The following is a 16546-nucleotide window of genomic DNA, read 5'->3' as shown; positions in this document are numbered from 1 at the left end:
AAGCCAATTCCCCGTATGAGGTTTGTACAAATCATTGAATTTTCTTCCCATCACTCGTTAATGTGGCATCTTTTGGATGCGCTGGGACAATGGCCGAAACTTCCATCCCGTCCCACGGAATGTGCCCCCCCCCCCCCCCCCCCCCCCCCACACACTCACACACACCCCTCACCGTGGATTATTTGGCGGCAGAAGATGTGAACAACAGGAAAACCCGTTGACAGCAGCAGAACTGGAAGATCCCACTACCGACTGATGGCAGGCAGCTTCCAGGTGGGGATGGGGCACGGAAAATCCTGCCCAGTGACTTTAGGAATAGCTCAGGGAGCTACAGTTGCTACTAGGGGATTTTCACAGTAACTTCATTGCGGTGTTAATGTAAGCCTACTTGTGACAATAATAAAGATTATTTATTTATTGGTATATATAACGCCTACGGTATATCAGCAATATTGCAAACACAACAAGAAGCTGACGGATGTAGAGTTTTTCTCTGATGGGTACAGTTGAGCGAGCAATGTTCGCTCAGGCAGAAAGGTTCACCTGTGAATTTTTTAACAAAATGATTCATTTATGGGATCAGGTGTCGCTAGCTAGGCCAATGTTCATTGCCCATCCCTAATTGCCCTTGAGAAGATGGGGATGTTCTGTCTTCTTGGCCTGCTGTAGTCCATGTGGTCTAGGTACATCCACAAGGGAGGGCGTTCCTCGAATGAGTAATTTTTAACAGACTCAGGAGATGGGATTGGCCATCGTTGTGCCGGTTGGATGTCAATTATCTCAGTTCCAGGACATCACTGCGGGAGTTCCTCAGGGTAGTGTCCTAGGCCCAATCACCTGCAGCTGCTTCATCGATGACCTTCCTGCCACCATAAGGTGAGAAGTGGGGATGTTCACGAAAGACTGCACAATGTTCAGCACCATTCGCGATGACTCAGGTACTGAAGCAGTTCATGTCTATATGCAGCAAGGCCTGGACAATATCCAGGCTTGAGCTTACAGGTGGCAAATAGCATTCGTGCCACACAAGTGCCAGACAATGACCATTTCCAATAAGAGAGAATCTAACCATTGCCCCTTGATATTCTTAGAACTTAGAACTTAGAACTATACCCGTAACCCAACACCCCCCCCCCTTAACCTTACTTTTTTTAGGACACTACGGGCAATTTAGCATGGCCAATCCACCTAACCCGCACATCTTTGGACTGTGGGAGGAAACCGGAGCACCCGGAGGAAACCCACGCACACATGGGGAGGACGTGCAGACTCCGCACAGACAGTGACCCAGCCGGGAATCGAACCTGGGACCCTGGAGCTGTGAAGCATTTATGCTAACCACCATGCTACCATGCTGCCCGAATTCAATGGCACGACCATCACTGATCCCCCACTATCAACATCCTGGGTGTTGCCATTGGCCAGAAATTGAACTGGACTAGCCACATTAATACAGTGGCTACCAGAACAGGTCAGAGGCTAGAAATCCTGCAGCGAGTAACCCTTCTCCTGACTCCCCAAAGCCTGTCCACCATCTACAAGGTACAAGTCAGGAATGTGATCGAATGCTCCCCACTTGCCTGGATGAGTGCAGCTCCAACAACACTCAAGAAGCTCGACACCATCCAGGACAAAGCAGCCCACTTGACTGGCACCCCTTGCGCAAATATTCACTCCCTCCACCAACGAGGATCATGTGTGCACCCAATTATAAGATGCACTGCAGGAACTTGCCACGGTTCCTTAGGCACACCCTCCAAACCCACGACCACTACCATCTAGAAGGACAAGGGCAGCAGATACCTGGGAACCCCACCACCTGGAGGTTCCCCTCCAAGTCACTCACCATCCTGACTTGGAAATATATCGCTGTTCCTTCACTGTCGCTGGACTTACATCCCTCCCTAACAGCACGGTGGGTGTACCTACACCACATGAACTGCAGCGCTTCAAGAAGGCGCACACAACCACCTTCTCAAGGGCAATTATGGATGGGCAATGAATGCCGGCCCAGCCAGCGATCCCACATCCTATAAATCAATGAAGAGGGTTAAAGATGCTCCGCCATTGAATTAGTTAACATGGAGACCAATACATACTAGCAAATGAGGGGAATCTAAGGAAATGGTGACAAAGAGAAAAGTGGAATTGATGTATAACTTCAGCCATGAACCTATTTTATGGTGGAGCCGGCAGTAGGGAGATCACATAACCCACTCCTGCTCTTATTTGTTGTCCGCTTACTGTGTTTACAGCAATCAGTAGCAGAAATGTATGGACTTTGGCGAATTAATTCTTTCCAGATCTCACACGGTTGAAAGCTATGAATATACTTTTGGTACTCGGAGGGCAAGGAGCAGTTAGTAATAGTCAGGAACGCGCAGTGATACATACTTTGCAGGGCAGGGAGATTATAATCTTCAGAACTTTCTCAATTTCATTCAGCCTCGCTTCAATGTCACGGGCTTCCTTCACTGTAACTAGACCTGGAAGGAAAGAAAGAGATGATAAGAATTACAGAATGGGTTATTCCACAAATGCTGCATCTGCATTCATTTTAATTCTGAGTTCAATTGGCAACAGTGCAGAGACAAATGAATTTGGGCAAGCTAATTCAGTATCAAGCGTAAAGGTTTTAAGATTAGGAAAATCTCAATTCACCCACACACGTTTTCTGATCATGCCCTCCATGACTTCTTTCCCTCCAGAGGCACAGCGATGGTTTTTAAATTTGTTCAGAATCTCCCTTCCTGGTCACTTATTCCTCAACTTCCTGATCTCTTGGCTGAAATAGCAACAGGAATTCCTGCTGCGATTTCATGCTGCACGTTGCTGTCACCTGGAACTCTGATTTGGAAGCTTTGGCTCATTTTGCCAATTCACCAGGTTTTGTTTCTATCTATCCCGTCGTTTAGTCAGGAGGTGAGTTACTTGCCGCAGGATTCCCAGCCTCTCACCTGCTCTTGTAGCCACAGTGGCTGTCCGTCTGGCCCAGTTCAGTGGTAACCCGCAGGATGTTGATAGTGGGGGATTCAGCGATGATATATGTAAAACATGGGGCGCCTAAGGCAAAATTTACAGATGACACAAAAGTTGGAAGTATTGTGACTGCAAGGAGGGTTAACTCCAAGAGGTCACTGACAAGCTGGTGAGTACCCAATTCATTTTTTCCAATTAAGGGGCAATTTAGCGTGGCCAATCCACCTACCCTGCACATCTTTTGGGTTGTGGGGGGCGAAACCCCCGCAAACACGGGGAGAATGTGCAAACTCCACACGGACAGTGACCCAGAGCCGGGTTGGAACCTGAGACCTCGGCGCCGTGAGGCAGCAGTGCTAACCACTGCGCCACCCTCGTGGCAGATGTAACTTGATGCAGGGAAGTGTGAAGCAATTTATTTTGGTAGGAAGAATGAGGAGAGGCGATATAAAATAAAGGGGACAATTCTAAAGGGGGAGCAGGAGCAGGCGGACCTGGCTGGATAGGTGCACATCATTGAAGGTTGCAGGACAGGTTGAGAAAGCGGTTAGTAAAGTGGAAGGTGAATGCTTTGCCTTGGGGGGGGGGGGGGGGGGCAGGTTCAACAGAGACCTTCCAAAGGAATTGAATAACTGATCTACAGGGCGACAGGAAAAGGGTGGGCGGGTGTCACTTGGTGAGTTAGTCTTCCAGAGAGCCAACATGGACATGAGGGACTGAATGGACTCCCTCTGCTCTGATAACTATTCTCTGATTCAAAGAGCATAAAGACAGGGCTGTTACTTGTTAGAAGATAGTAACGCAGTTTACAATGGCCGTCAAGCTCACTGGGCTGGGCTTTACGGGGTTCCGTATTCCCTCCCCATCCCAAAATCAGTTCTCAGCCCACCCACCCGCAATCTGGCTGCCCTATAACAATATGATGCTGGGCGCGGTGGCCACTACAGATAGTCCCCGAGGAAGCACAGTTGCCAGGGTACCCACTTTGCCTCCGTCTTCCCCTGTCGAATGTAAGGCAGCAGCAGAGACAGAATGAGGCCCAAGCGGCCATCGAAGGCCCCAATAGACATCAGGGCAGGTATCTGCCTAATTAATGCCTTGCATACCCACATAATATAGGAAACAGGACAGGTTGTGGGCGGGATGACCACCCGCTGTAATTTACAAGCCCCCGTGGCCCCCCCCCCCCTTTCAAATATGCCAGCGGGAGGCGGGGGGAGGGGAGGTGGTTATAAAATTCAGCCCGCCGTGCCACAATACACAAGTTAGCTCCTCAGTTGATTCTTCACGAGGACACCTGATGAAAATACTTCAGAAGTGACTAATAAAAACAGTCTTGCCATCATTATGATCATTTGGCCAATCATTGGCTTCAATCGCCTCATTGTTCAACTTGAACCTAGCCCACAGCTGACTGTTGGAATGAGAAATACAGCAGCAGGAATTTCTGCACATTCCACTGCGTAAACAAACCTGTTGATCTGCCTCGAGCACAGAGGATGTGGAAGCTCGAGTCCAAAGTGTCACTGTGATGTAATCAAAGTATTTCAAGTGCAGCCATCACATCAATGACAGCGCTTCGAAAAGGATCATTCCTGCCCCCCCGCCAGCGAGCTCTCGAATTGGCTGCGGTGGCAATCCGGGCGCAGAGGTCTGATTTGAGCCCCTTGCCTTATCAGCGATATGTTGAAATATGTTGCCTGAGAAGCATTCCCTAAAACAGAGCTTGCATTGCCGATAGCTTACATCATAGTCTCCTACTTTCATAGTGCCACAGAGATTGATTGGCCATCCACAGGCCAAGGTCAGGCCCCAGACTGGAACCCTTTCGGACTGGCCCCTCAGTAGGTAGTGACCCTAAAGGATTAAGGCACCGTGCCTAGCGCCAAATAAATATCTGTCTTAGTAACAGAGCACTGTTTGATTCTGCAGCCAACGTAAAACTGTCTATATTTTCAAAGCCACCTTGACTTGAAAGAACCAAACAAGATCAAGTGGCCTTCTGTCTTGTAGCTAATATTTAAAAATCAGGCAGCAGCTTTATTGCTTGCCTACACTATAATAATAATCTTTATTATTGTCACAAATAGGTTTACATTTACACTGAAATGAAGCTACTGTGAAAAACCCCTAGTCGCCACATTCCAGCACCTGTTCGGGTACACAGAGGGAGAATTCCGAATGTCCAAATTACCTAACAAGCACGTCTTTCAGGACTTGTGGGAGGAAACCGGAGCACTCAGAGGAAACCCACGTAGACACAGGGAGAACGTGCAGACTCTGCACAGAAGCTGGGAATCGAACCTGGGACCTTGGCGCTGTGAAGCAACAGTGCTAACCATTGTGCTACCGTGCCGCACAGAATTATATTGAGTTTTGCAGGACAGAGACTGGACATTCAACCCAACTGCAACATTCTGCTCTTTCCCCTCCAGGCAAGCCTCCTCCTCCTGCTCTTCATTTAGCTTGACCAGAATATTTCTCACTCCTCTCTTCCCTCATGTGCTCATCGAGCTTCTCCTTAAATGCATCTGTATCATTCAACTGAGTGAATCCATGCGGTAGCAGGTTCTGCACTGTACCCGCTTTCTGGGTAGCGAGGTTTCTTTGGCGAGGCACCACTTAGAGCAATGGTGGGCAACCTAGGCTGGTGAGTGGTCGCATGAGTGGCTCCTTCATCACAAATTGGGCACAAGATTGAAATCGGACTTGTTCACGAACCGTGACCCCGCAAATAAGATTAAATAATCCAATGCATGCCGAATATTTCATAATGAGCTGTAGAAAATGCTTAATAATTTATATATTAATTATCAATTTCAACTGGTAAAAACAAAATAAATATTTACACTTTGGATGCAGAGAGGGAGCACGGCTCTCACAGTCACTGCTGTGAGCAATCAGCACGCACCTCGCTTAACGTGCGAATCACTTCAGTCATACCGGTAGGAAAAAAAACTATGTGGATGGAAATCAGCGGAATGTGGCAACCCTGCGCATGGGCAATGGTCAACAAAATGTCTCCTGGGCCGCACTCAGAACCCAGCCGGGCGCATGCGGCCCCTGGGAAACAGGTTGTCCACCAGTGATGCAGGATGACAAGAGAATCTGATGCCTGGGAAGACCACCCAACTGCAGGGTCTCCTCAAGTCACTACTCTCACCATCCCCAATTGGGAATATAGCACCGTTCCTTCGCTGTCACGGGGTCAGAAGCCTGGAACTCTTGCCACAAGAGCATTGTGTGGGGGTACCTGCAGCAGATGGACTGCAGAGGTTCAAGGAGACAGCTGACTAGCACCTTCTCATGGGCAGTGAGGGATGGGAAATGAATGTTGGCCTTGCCATGGAAGAATTTTTTAAAAAATCACGTCCCAAGTTTATTAACAGTAAGAAGTCTTACAACAACAGGTTAAAGTCCAACAGGTTTGTTTCAAACACGAGCTTTCGGAGCGCAGCTCCTTCCTCAGGTGAATGGAGAGCTCCACATCAAGTTTATTAATGAAGTGCTGTATGGTCTTCCAGAGAGTTTACAAATCTATTGCTCATGACACTGGCTACTCCTAATTTTCTCCTAGAAATTAGATGGCAATTGTCCAAAGTAACTGTTCCTTCTAATTCGGTGAATATTCTGCTGTTACAAAGCAGGACTTGCAGAATAGTCATCGCAGAATGTTGAGTGAGTCTCACTTCAGCAATACAATGTAGAGGGGCAGCACGGTGGCGAAGTTGGATCCCGGCCCTGGGTCACTGTCCGTGTGGAGTTTGCGCATTCTCCCCATGGGTCTCACCCCCCACAACCCAAAGATGTGCAGGTTAGGCGGATTGGCCGTGCTAAATTGCCCCTGAATTGGAAAAATAAATTGGGTGCTCTAAATTGATATATATTTTTTTAAATTTAAAAACAATACAATGTCGAATTCACTCTTTGGTAAATATTTACTGGTCATTTTGTTTATCATTTGGGACCACTCCTTATTTTCTTCAGGGAGTTACTGAACTGCTCCACCAATAATTTTGTTGCTGAGTGCCAGATTAACAACATAAACAATTTCTGAAGCTCAGCACGCAGTTTAAGTGATGTTCCCAAAGGAATTTGGGCTTCTGTCTCCACCTCCTCCTCCTCCTCCTCACACACTCGTTCTCCCTCCGCTCCAATAGGACCCTCCAGATTGCCCGGGAGTCTCCAGAAATTGAAGATCAATCTCCAGCACACGGCTGAGAAGAATCGTCGGGACATTTAAAAAAAAGATTGTTGCTTTTGTCATTTTGTTTGATCATTTGCCAGATGTCAAAATATTAAAAATGGGAAAGAGATGGTTTGACTGACATCAGGCATCATCCAGCTGGGTAATTAGTATTACTGCTTTCCAATTGGTGTAGGAATGCAGGGCTTCAAAAGGATAGATAGTGGGGGCAAGTCATGTGGTGAAACCTCCAGGAAAATGGTTAATCACAGTCCACTTTGCTGTTTAAAGCACATGGATTATACTGTTCCATGGGTGCCAGGCAGTCTTCTGGTCAAGCAGTCCATTCCTTAAGTATGGACCTGGAAATGAACGCTGTCAAGATATTTAACTCCAGGGCAGCACGGTGGCGCAATGGTTAGCACCGCTGCCTCACGCCGCCAAAGTCCCAGGTTCGATCCCGGCTCCGGGTCACTGACCGTGTGGAGTTTGCACATTCTCCCCGTGCCTGCGTGGGGTTCGTCCCCACAACCCAAAGATGTGCAGGCCAGGTGGATTGGCCATGCTAAATTGCCCCTTAATTGGATAAAATGAATTGGATAGTCTAAATTTAAAAAAAAAGATATTTAACTCCAGAGAGCCTGACAGCCAGCTCAGCTGTGATCCAGCAACCACCCTTCCCTGTCTCACTGTCGCCACCGTTTGTCTTACACCATCATCCCTTTTGTCATTTAATCCCGTCTGCCCTCCAACCTTCCTCAGCAGCACCCTGCCACCACCCCATCCTGCTCCCTTCTTTTCCTCTGGACCGGGAATTACTAAACGCAAAGCTGTGCTTCTGGGTTCTGATGGAAGGTCATCAACCTGAAACATTACAGGTAACTTTAAACCCCCTTTAGCAGCCACCGTCACCATTCCAAATATCTAGGTTTGGGTCAGCTGGGAGGTTACAAAAATGTTAATCTCGAACAGGAACCTAACCCACCTCCACTTCTTCCACTTCTGGTTATAACAGACGGGACAGGCGGTACTCTGGATTTGGTAAGTTGTTGAAACCTGCCGGGATTCACCATTGGAAGAATGGTTCAATTTATAACCATAGTTGGCCAGACCATGGGAAACACGGCAGGTGAAAGGTGACAAGAATGGGCTGCATCCATCAGGTCAGTACATATATTGCACTGCTTGTGGGCCAAGAGGGACAGGACTGTATCCTCCTGGCCCCACATGCTTCTCCGTCATAGCCATCGCTCATATAAATCTGATCTTTAATCACCGTACAGGTTTCCTGGGTTTCCCTTCCATATCCCTTGGTACCCTTAGCTAAGAAATATCCATCAATCTCAGTATTAAAAATTTTAATTGACCCAGGAATTACAACCTTTACCCAGAGTCATAGAATTCTTACACCACAACAGGAGGCCATACAGCCCGTAATGTTAGAACACAGAACATACAATGCAGAAGGAGGCCATTCGGCCCATCGAGTCTGCACCGACCCACTTAAGCCCTCACTTCCACCCTATCCCCGTAACCAAATAACCCCTCCTGACCTTTTTGGTCACTGAGGGCAATTTAGCATGGCAAATCCACTTAACCTGCAGACTGTGGGAGGAAACCGGAGCACCCGGAGGAAACCCACACAGACACGGGGAGAACGTGCAGACTCAGCACAGACAGTGACCCAGCGGGGAATCGAACCTGAGACCCTGCCGCTGTGAAGCCACAGTGCTATCCACTTGTGCTACCGTGCTGCCCCAAAATGTTGGTGCCTGATCTCCAAATGAGCAATGCATCTAGTGCCATCCCCCCTGCCTGCTCGCCGTAACCTTGCGCATTCTTCCTTTTCAGATAACCTCATTCCCTCTTCAAGGCCTCGATTGAACCTGCCTCCGCTACACTCTCAGGAAGCGCGTTCCAGAACCTAGCCATTTTAACAAATCTATTGCAGGAGAGAGTTACAGAGGCCTAACACCAATTTTTGGGCAATAGATGTTCAATGATATCACTCCTGCATGATCTAGCTCTAAATTTCAAATTGTGCCCGTTGATCTGGATTTCCCCGTCTGAGGAAATGGTTTCTCTGCGTCTGCTCTATCGTGTTGCCGTATCATTTTAAATGCCTCAGTTGGATGATTCTTCAAAACAGAGAGGAGGAGAAATGACTTCCCTCAGAGGGTCGTGAATCTGGGGAATTCAGCCCCTCAGAGTGCGGTGGATGCTGGGATATTGAGTACATTTCAGGAGGCGATGGACAGATGTTTAATTAGTAATGGGTTGAAGGGTTATGGAGAACGGGCAGGAAAGTGGAGTTGAGGCCGAGAGGAGATCAGTCATGATCGTATTGAATGACGGAGTGGGCTGAATGGCCTATTCCTGCTCCTGGTTCTTACGTTCAACCTTCTAAACGGAAGAGAATACAACTCCCGTTTGTGCAACCTGTCCTCATGATTTAACCCATTAAGCCCCGATGATATCCTGGTCAAACTGCACAGCACCTCTTCCAAAGCCAACGGGTGGGATTCTCCGTCCAGCTGCACCAGTTTTCTGTTGTGACACGTCCCCCGCCGGCAGCAGGATTCTCCGTCCCACCAGCCGGACAACGGGATTTCCCATTGCGGGCACCCCCACGCTGTCGGGAAATCCCCGGGCATGGGCGCGCTGCCGGCCTAACGGAGAGTCCCAACCGCGAATAATCCAGCCCAATACATCTTTCCCAAAGTTAGGTGCCAAACCTGAACACAGGATGGGCCTCGACCAAGATTCCAAAGTATCACTTCTTCGTTTTCGAATTCCAGCCACCTAATGATTATTTTTGCACTAACATTGAATGCACGAGGACACGCAAATCCTTTTGCGCCTTCACAGCTCTTCGTCTCTCTTCGTTAAGGAAATATTCCCACTTGCTTTTCTCCCAGGCGGATGAACCCGCATCTCTCCACAATCAACGTCATCTGCCATCGTTTAGACCTCGCGCTTAGTGTCCCTGAATAAACGGATGCTGCTCCCAGCTACGCAGAAAATTGGTGAGTGAGAAATAAAGCGTGATGATATAATAGTCTAGACAGCCAGTGTTCTAATGTCAGTGAGTCCAGTAGCGCCCCCAGTAAAGCACTGTGCTCATCATGTGCTGCTGCTAATTACAGGTTGGGTGCTTCACTGCAGAAGGGAAAAGGGGAAGCATTGCTCCAAACACACATTCCCTCTCCTCCCCAACTTTGTAACCAATCTAGGAGACGCCGCCTATATTTCCTTTTGGTCTGTGCTGGCAAGCGGCGAGGAGACTGCACAGGAGAGAGAAAATGATAAATATTTTTCAATATAAGGAATTTAAAGTATGTGTTTATATGCAAGAGCCCTCAGAGATAGGCATGAGAATTTGGCACGTTGTAGGGCTCCCAACACTGTGATAGTATTTTTAACTCGAGCATGGAAAATGTAACAAACGTTGTGGATTAAGAAGGATACTGGCTCTGGTCAAAAAACACCTTTTCTAGTTGAGAACATAGCAAAGTGACTGTCTGAACTGGGGATGTCTTCACCCTAACTGCAACAGTAAGGTCAAGTAGGAATCTCTTTATGTCTTTTTTGCTAAAATCACAGCAAGTTAAGTTGTTGCTCAATATATAAAACGATGTCCCCGTGTATTCAGTTCCTTAACCCACCCTTTCCACTGGGGGGGAGATGGGGTTAGGTTAGTGTCCGGCAGCCCGGACACTTCCTGTCCATGTGCTGGATGCCAATTACTGAGCAGCAAAGGTAAAGGCCTCGGAACAGGTATCGTGACGTTGCATAGTCATAGCTCAGAGACACAGGGAACTGTGGGAAGTGGATATAAAAAACAACTTGCCAAAGGAAAACTTTGTAGATAAGGAGGAGGATGAGAAAAAAGGAATTTGATGCTTTCATCCTTCCGAGGTAATAATGCAGGGTGAGCCCTTCTAGATAGAGACACTCTGGCTTTGATCAGATAGAAAGAGAAAAAAAATAAGAGAGAGAGAAGGATAGCAAGAGATTACATAATCCCACTTGATCTTTCCCTACTGCCCACTTAATAGATGCAGCCTGTCACTTTTAATGATGTTCATGTTTTTGGTACAGGATGATAAATGTCTTGTGACCGTCACTGATCCCCGTCCCACACTAATTCCCCATGAATAATCTCAGCCGCGATCTACCAGCTACACTCCGCCTGAGCAGGAGCACGAGGAGGCCGGTAGATGCCAGGAGAAGGCACCGCAGGTTTCCTGGTAGCCAGTACACCTCGCGATATCCATCCAGACCTCACAAGGCGTTGCGATCAGAATCCCGCACAATGGACCTGACCAAGCCGCACTCGCCTAAGTCAGTTTTAAATCCACTGAGGCGTCCCCACCCGGGATCCACCGGCCTCCCAGCATCTAACAGCCTCCCCAGGGAATCCCCAGCCAGGATTCGTTCAGTACTGGTCCACACAAATGAGGACCAGGTAAACGTCACCCGGGAGTCTCCCGGGCCAGCGAAGGCCTCTGGGCCGCCTGGGACAGGGCAGGGTGGCCCTCTGGCTCTCCCCTGGAATGTGAGCACATTGGCACTGCCAGGCTGGCACCCTGCCACTTCCAAGGTGACCAGATGGCAATGCAAAGCCAGCAGGAGCACTACCAGGGTACCAAGGTGGCACTGCCAAGGGTCAGAGCCTGGGGGGAGCCATGCCATGAAAGGAGAGGTGGTATGAAGGTTGGGGGATGCATGGCAAGTTTGAAGGTTTGAGGGGGTGGAGGGTGGGGGCCCTAGAAGGGGGGGGGGGGGCAAACGAGGTGTGGCAAGGCCTGAAAAAGAGTCCCTCAGCGACCCATAGCGGAATGTCATCACTTGGAGAGGTGTGGGGTAATGTCCATGTGTGTGAGGGTTGGCATGGCCATTGGGTAGGGGGTGTGGGGGACCTACAAGCCTCCTTAGAGATTGGGGCACCCTTTCAAAATGGCACCCCGATCTCTGAGGAGAAGGTCTGTCCAGCGGGTTCAGCTCCCCAGAGATCAAAATAATTCTAAGTGTGGTCTTGACTCTATTCCTGGGGAGGAGGGCGGACACCATTGCCTTTGCCTCCCTGATCGCCCGCCGTAGAATCCTGTTTGGCTGGCGGTCAGCAGCACCGCCCAGAGCTGCAGACTGGCTGTCCGACCTCTCGGAATCTCTCCAAATGGAGAAAATCAAATTTGCCATCCGAGGGTCAGACGACGGCTTCCACAGAACATGGCAGCCATTCACCCAATTGTTCTGGGGCCTGTTTGTGGCCAACGAACAAGCAGAAGAACAGCCAGGTAGCCAAGAAACGGGAAAGTAGCCAAAGCATGAGAGGGAGAGATAGACCGGGAGAGGGGGGGGGGACAGCCAAGCCTAAGAGGAAAGAAAGATGAACCACAGGAGGGGGCGAGGGGGCAGAAGTGGGAGGGGGGAGAGGTGGGAGAGGGAAGGGACAGGGAACAAGAGAGGAGAACCAGGGAGGTGCGGGGGAGGCAGGGAAATGACAGCCGGAAGGAGGGCACGGGATACGATAACAAAATTGGCATCTCCGGGAACAGAGAACAAGAAGAATAAAGGCGACAGATGGGAGGAACGGCTAAATCGGAGGTGAACGTGAGATGACAACGGCAGCGAGGTCCATCCGGTAGAAGCAAGTGACAACACCAACACCAAACTCATTTCCCATTTGAGTATTGCCAACTGTAATTGTTTCTCCGGCACCCAAATATATATTTACCTCCCCAGTCTCCAACCCCCCCCCCCCCCCCCGGCAGTCTCCAACCCCGCCCCCTCCCCCCCACAAACAGTCGCCTACTTATGTGCTGTAAATAATTTTGCCAGGTGTACAGAGTTGCTGCTGTTGAGCTGGTGCACAATACCCCACCAGTTATTCTATTTTATTTTTTATTGTATATTTATTATTACTTTTTTTTGTATGTTTGGGTTTGCCCTTCTCTTCTATATATGTATATATATATATTTCTTATTTTGTGTACATAACGGTAAATATGCTTTGTTCAAAAACCCAATTAAAAAAAACATTTATAAAAAAGTGTGGCCTTGACGGGGGAGAAACTCCCAGGGCCCAAAAACGAGACTAAATGTGGTTAGATAGGGTGGAGAACTCGCCGACTGAGCCGTGGGTAACTTCCAGTAAAACCTGCCACAAATGACACTTAGAAACCTCTCTGTTAGATCGCGCCCCTCATCAACAGGGGATAGCACGATAGCGTAATGGTTAGCACTGCTGCCTCAGAGCACCAGGACCCAGGTTTGATTCTGACCTTGTGACGAGTTTGCACGTTCTCCCCGTGTCTGCGTCGGTTTCCTCCGGGAGTTCCGGTTTCCTCCCACAGCCCAAAGATGTGCAGAGTACATTGATTGGCCGTGCTAAATTGCCCCTTAGTGTCCAAAGATGTGCAGGTTAGGTGGGGCTACGGGGATAGGGAGGGGGATTAGGCCTAGGTAGAATACTCTTTCGGAGGTCAGTGCAGACTCAATGGGCCGAATGGCTTCTGCACTGTAGGGATTCTATGGAAATTATTCTGTGAAAAATCCCTTTTTGGCCCCAGCTCCTCTCTACCTCTAACCTGGTTCAAACTCTTCATCACATTCACTGTTGTCCCTTGCACATTCCCTCCCTTCGCCGGAACATCAAACATTCTGACGTTGCTTTTCTAAGGGTCGTGACTGCGCAGTTTGGAAACTATTGAGCAGAGGCTAGGAGTTCCTCCTCAGGGTATGTGAAGGGAAAATGGAAGATTGGGCTACCCATTGCTGCTTCCCCACATCTACCTGTTGGCAAAATAAGGAGGATGAATTTATATTTATTTTCTCTCAAACAGGAAATGGCGACAACAGCAACAATAATAACTTGTGTGTACAGAGAGCCGTGAACACAGTAAAACATCCCAAGGTGCTTCACAGGAGTGCCATCCAAGCAATATGTGACACCATGCCACGTGAGCTATTGGGACAGGCAACCAAATACTTGTCAAAGAGGAGGGTTGAAGGAGTCTCTTAAAGAAGGGAAGGAAGGCACAAAGAAGTTTAAGGAGGGAATTCTAGGTCTTTGGGTCATGGTAACTGAAGGCAAGGCCACCAATGGTCATGTGATTAAAATTGGTTTGGGGGGGGGGCGACATGTAATGTTGTCTTGGGAATATTAGATTTCTACATTGAGGATTGAGCTTTTGAGGAAGGTCAATTGTCAGTTTTCCTATGGGAAGCTTTAATTAAGCTTCCAAAATGGCTTTGCGAGTCCACGTACTCCCTAGGCTATTGCAAGCTCATGGCAGCCAGGAAAGTCCGGTTTCATTCCTGGGTCCCGAAATTCCTGAATTCAGGGAGACTGGAAAAATAAATCTTCAGCCGCGGTTGAGAAAGACATTTGGGGAAGAATGCAATTTCAACGCGATTCCCTTAATTATCCCTTTTAAATTCCAGCAGGGATATGAGTGAGCGGATCTTTCACTTGATCCAACAAACCCCCACACATTATCAACATTCTCCTCACAGACCTGGTGAAGACTCAGACTTTGCCCTGGAGTTTTGTTTGCTCCATTACAGATCTTTCTAACTCTATTCAAATATTTGCCTGGACAAAAATGTCAACCCGACCTTCCTCTCTGACCTTCTGTATGCTCTTAGCTGTTTTGGTTTCCATTCCTACTTGAAGCCATAAATTCATAAGACGTAGGAGCGGAAGTAGGCCATTCGGCCCATCAAGTCTGCTCCACCATTCAATGAGATCACGACTGATCTGATAGGATAATTTTCAACTCCACTTTCCTGCCTTATCCCCATAACCCTGGATTCCCTCACTCATTCTAAACCTGTCCATCTCAGCCTTGAACATACTGAACCCAACCACTACAGCCCTCTGCGAAAAACAGTCCCCCAGATTCACTACCCTTCATAGTCTCAAAGTTCCCTTGAGGTTCTACCGCTGTCTTGACAGATCTAATGGTGGAAGACCACTGTTCCCTGGCAGTGAATGGGGTGCTGGTATATACGGATGGTGTGGTGAGAACAATGTGATATATGGACTCCGGTAGTGGAACCCATGCGATTTGTAGTTTCAAAGAGGGCAACATATAAAGAAAAATCATTTTTTCTTTCTATGGAAATGATTCATATGGAGTAGGTTGCACCCAATTTGTGATGGGTGGGAGAGGGGGGTGGGGGGGGTTACCTGGGCAACACCTTCCAGAGGTGAGTGACTGCCCAATTTCCAACTGCATGGGACAAGTGGGCAGCGCCCCGATGGAGGAAGAGTGTTGAAGGGCATGAACGTGTACGAAGCTGGCACACCAGGTTGTGATTACAACCCATGGAATTTTAGACAACTTCCTTTGATAATGTCAAAGTTGTAAGGGCAGCACGGTGGTCTAGTGGTTAGCACAGCTGCCTCACGGCGCTGAGGTCCTAGGTTTGACCCTGGCTCTAGGTCACTGTCCGTGTGGAGTTTGTACATTCCCCCCCGTGTCTGCGTGGGTTTCGCCCCCACAACCCAAAAATGTGCAGAGTAGGTGGATTGGCCACGCTAAATTGCCCCTTAATTGGAAAAAATAATTGGGTAATCTAAATTTTTTTTTTCAAAAGATGTCTGATCTTTACTCACTGAGCACTTCCTTTGCATTTCAAATGATCCTTTACTTGTGTTGTGCCCTTTCCAACAAATGTATTTCCAAAATTATACACCGTACTCCAACTGAGGTCTGGCTAAAGTGTGCTAGACCTTCAGCTTAAACTTTGCAGGTTTAAACTGTATTATTCTGGTGATATAACTCAGCCTATTTATCCTTCTCATTACTTCTCCACACTTACCCAACAACTAATGTATTGATATGGTACAGTTGCCGAGGAACTTTAGTGTTGCTGCAAAGTTGTTGTATAAATCCACAGCCAGGGTTCAACCTGGCTTGAGAAAAGTAGTGCGACACTGTCTCGGGAAGGTAGTTATTTGGGTCACATGGAGCATAATTCCAGCTCCCCGTCAAATTAGCCTTCCTGGACACTTTAGCTAGAGCTAATTTAAGTGTTCGGGCATCACTGCTGCCTCTCCTCATTGAACATTTCAATTATAATTACAAGAAATAGAAATCTATGAGTGTGTAATCTCTCCTACCCAGGTAGAGGAGGACTTACACTTTTGGGGGCCCCAACATCGCGTCCCACCCCCTGGTGACATGGCAGCCCACCCTCAATGATGTCAAACCCACCCCCCCCATGATATCAAGCCCCACCCCCAATGACATCAAAGCCCTCCTGACTCCACCCTCAACTCATGCAATACTAGGCGCAGAAACCCCAAATCACTGCTTAACTGCTGTAGTGCTCTTTAACCTCTGACAACAAGAAGCCTGTACTGTAATT

General features: G+C 48.2%; 1 protein-coding gene across 1 annotated transcript in view; it reads right to left on the bottom strand.

The window, feature by feature from the left end:
* Nucleotides 1-16546, bottom strand: part of pxdc1b (PX domain containing 1b) — a 54768-nt gene that overhangs the window by 25137 nt on the left and 13085 nt on the right. Inside the window, exon 2 of the mRNA XM_038796658.1 lies at nucleotides 2395-2486. Within this exon, the coding sequence (XP_038652586.1) occupies nucleotides 2395-2486 (92 nt within the window). The remainder of the gene's footprint in view (nucleotides 1-2394; nucleotides 2487-16546) is intronic.

Source organism: Scyliorhinus canicula, chromosome 5 (genome assembly GCF_902713615.1).
Source record: "Scyliorhinus canicula chromosome 5, sScyCan1.1, whole genome shotgun sequence".
NCBI classification, from domain to species: Eukaryota; Metazoa; Chordata; class Chondrichthyes; order Carcharhiniformes; family Scyliorhinidae; genus Scyliorhinus; species Scyliorhinus canicula.
This window is presented reverse-complemented; position numbering and strand designations above follow the sequence as displayed.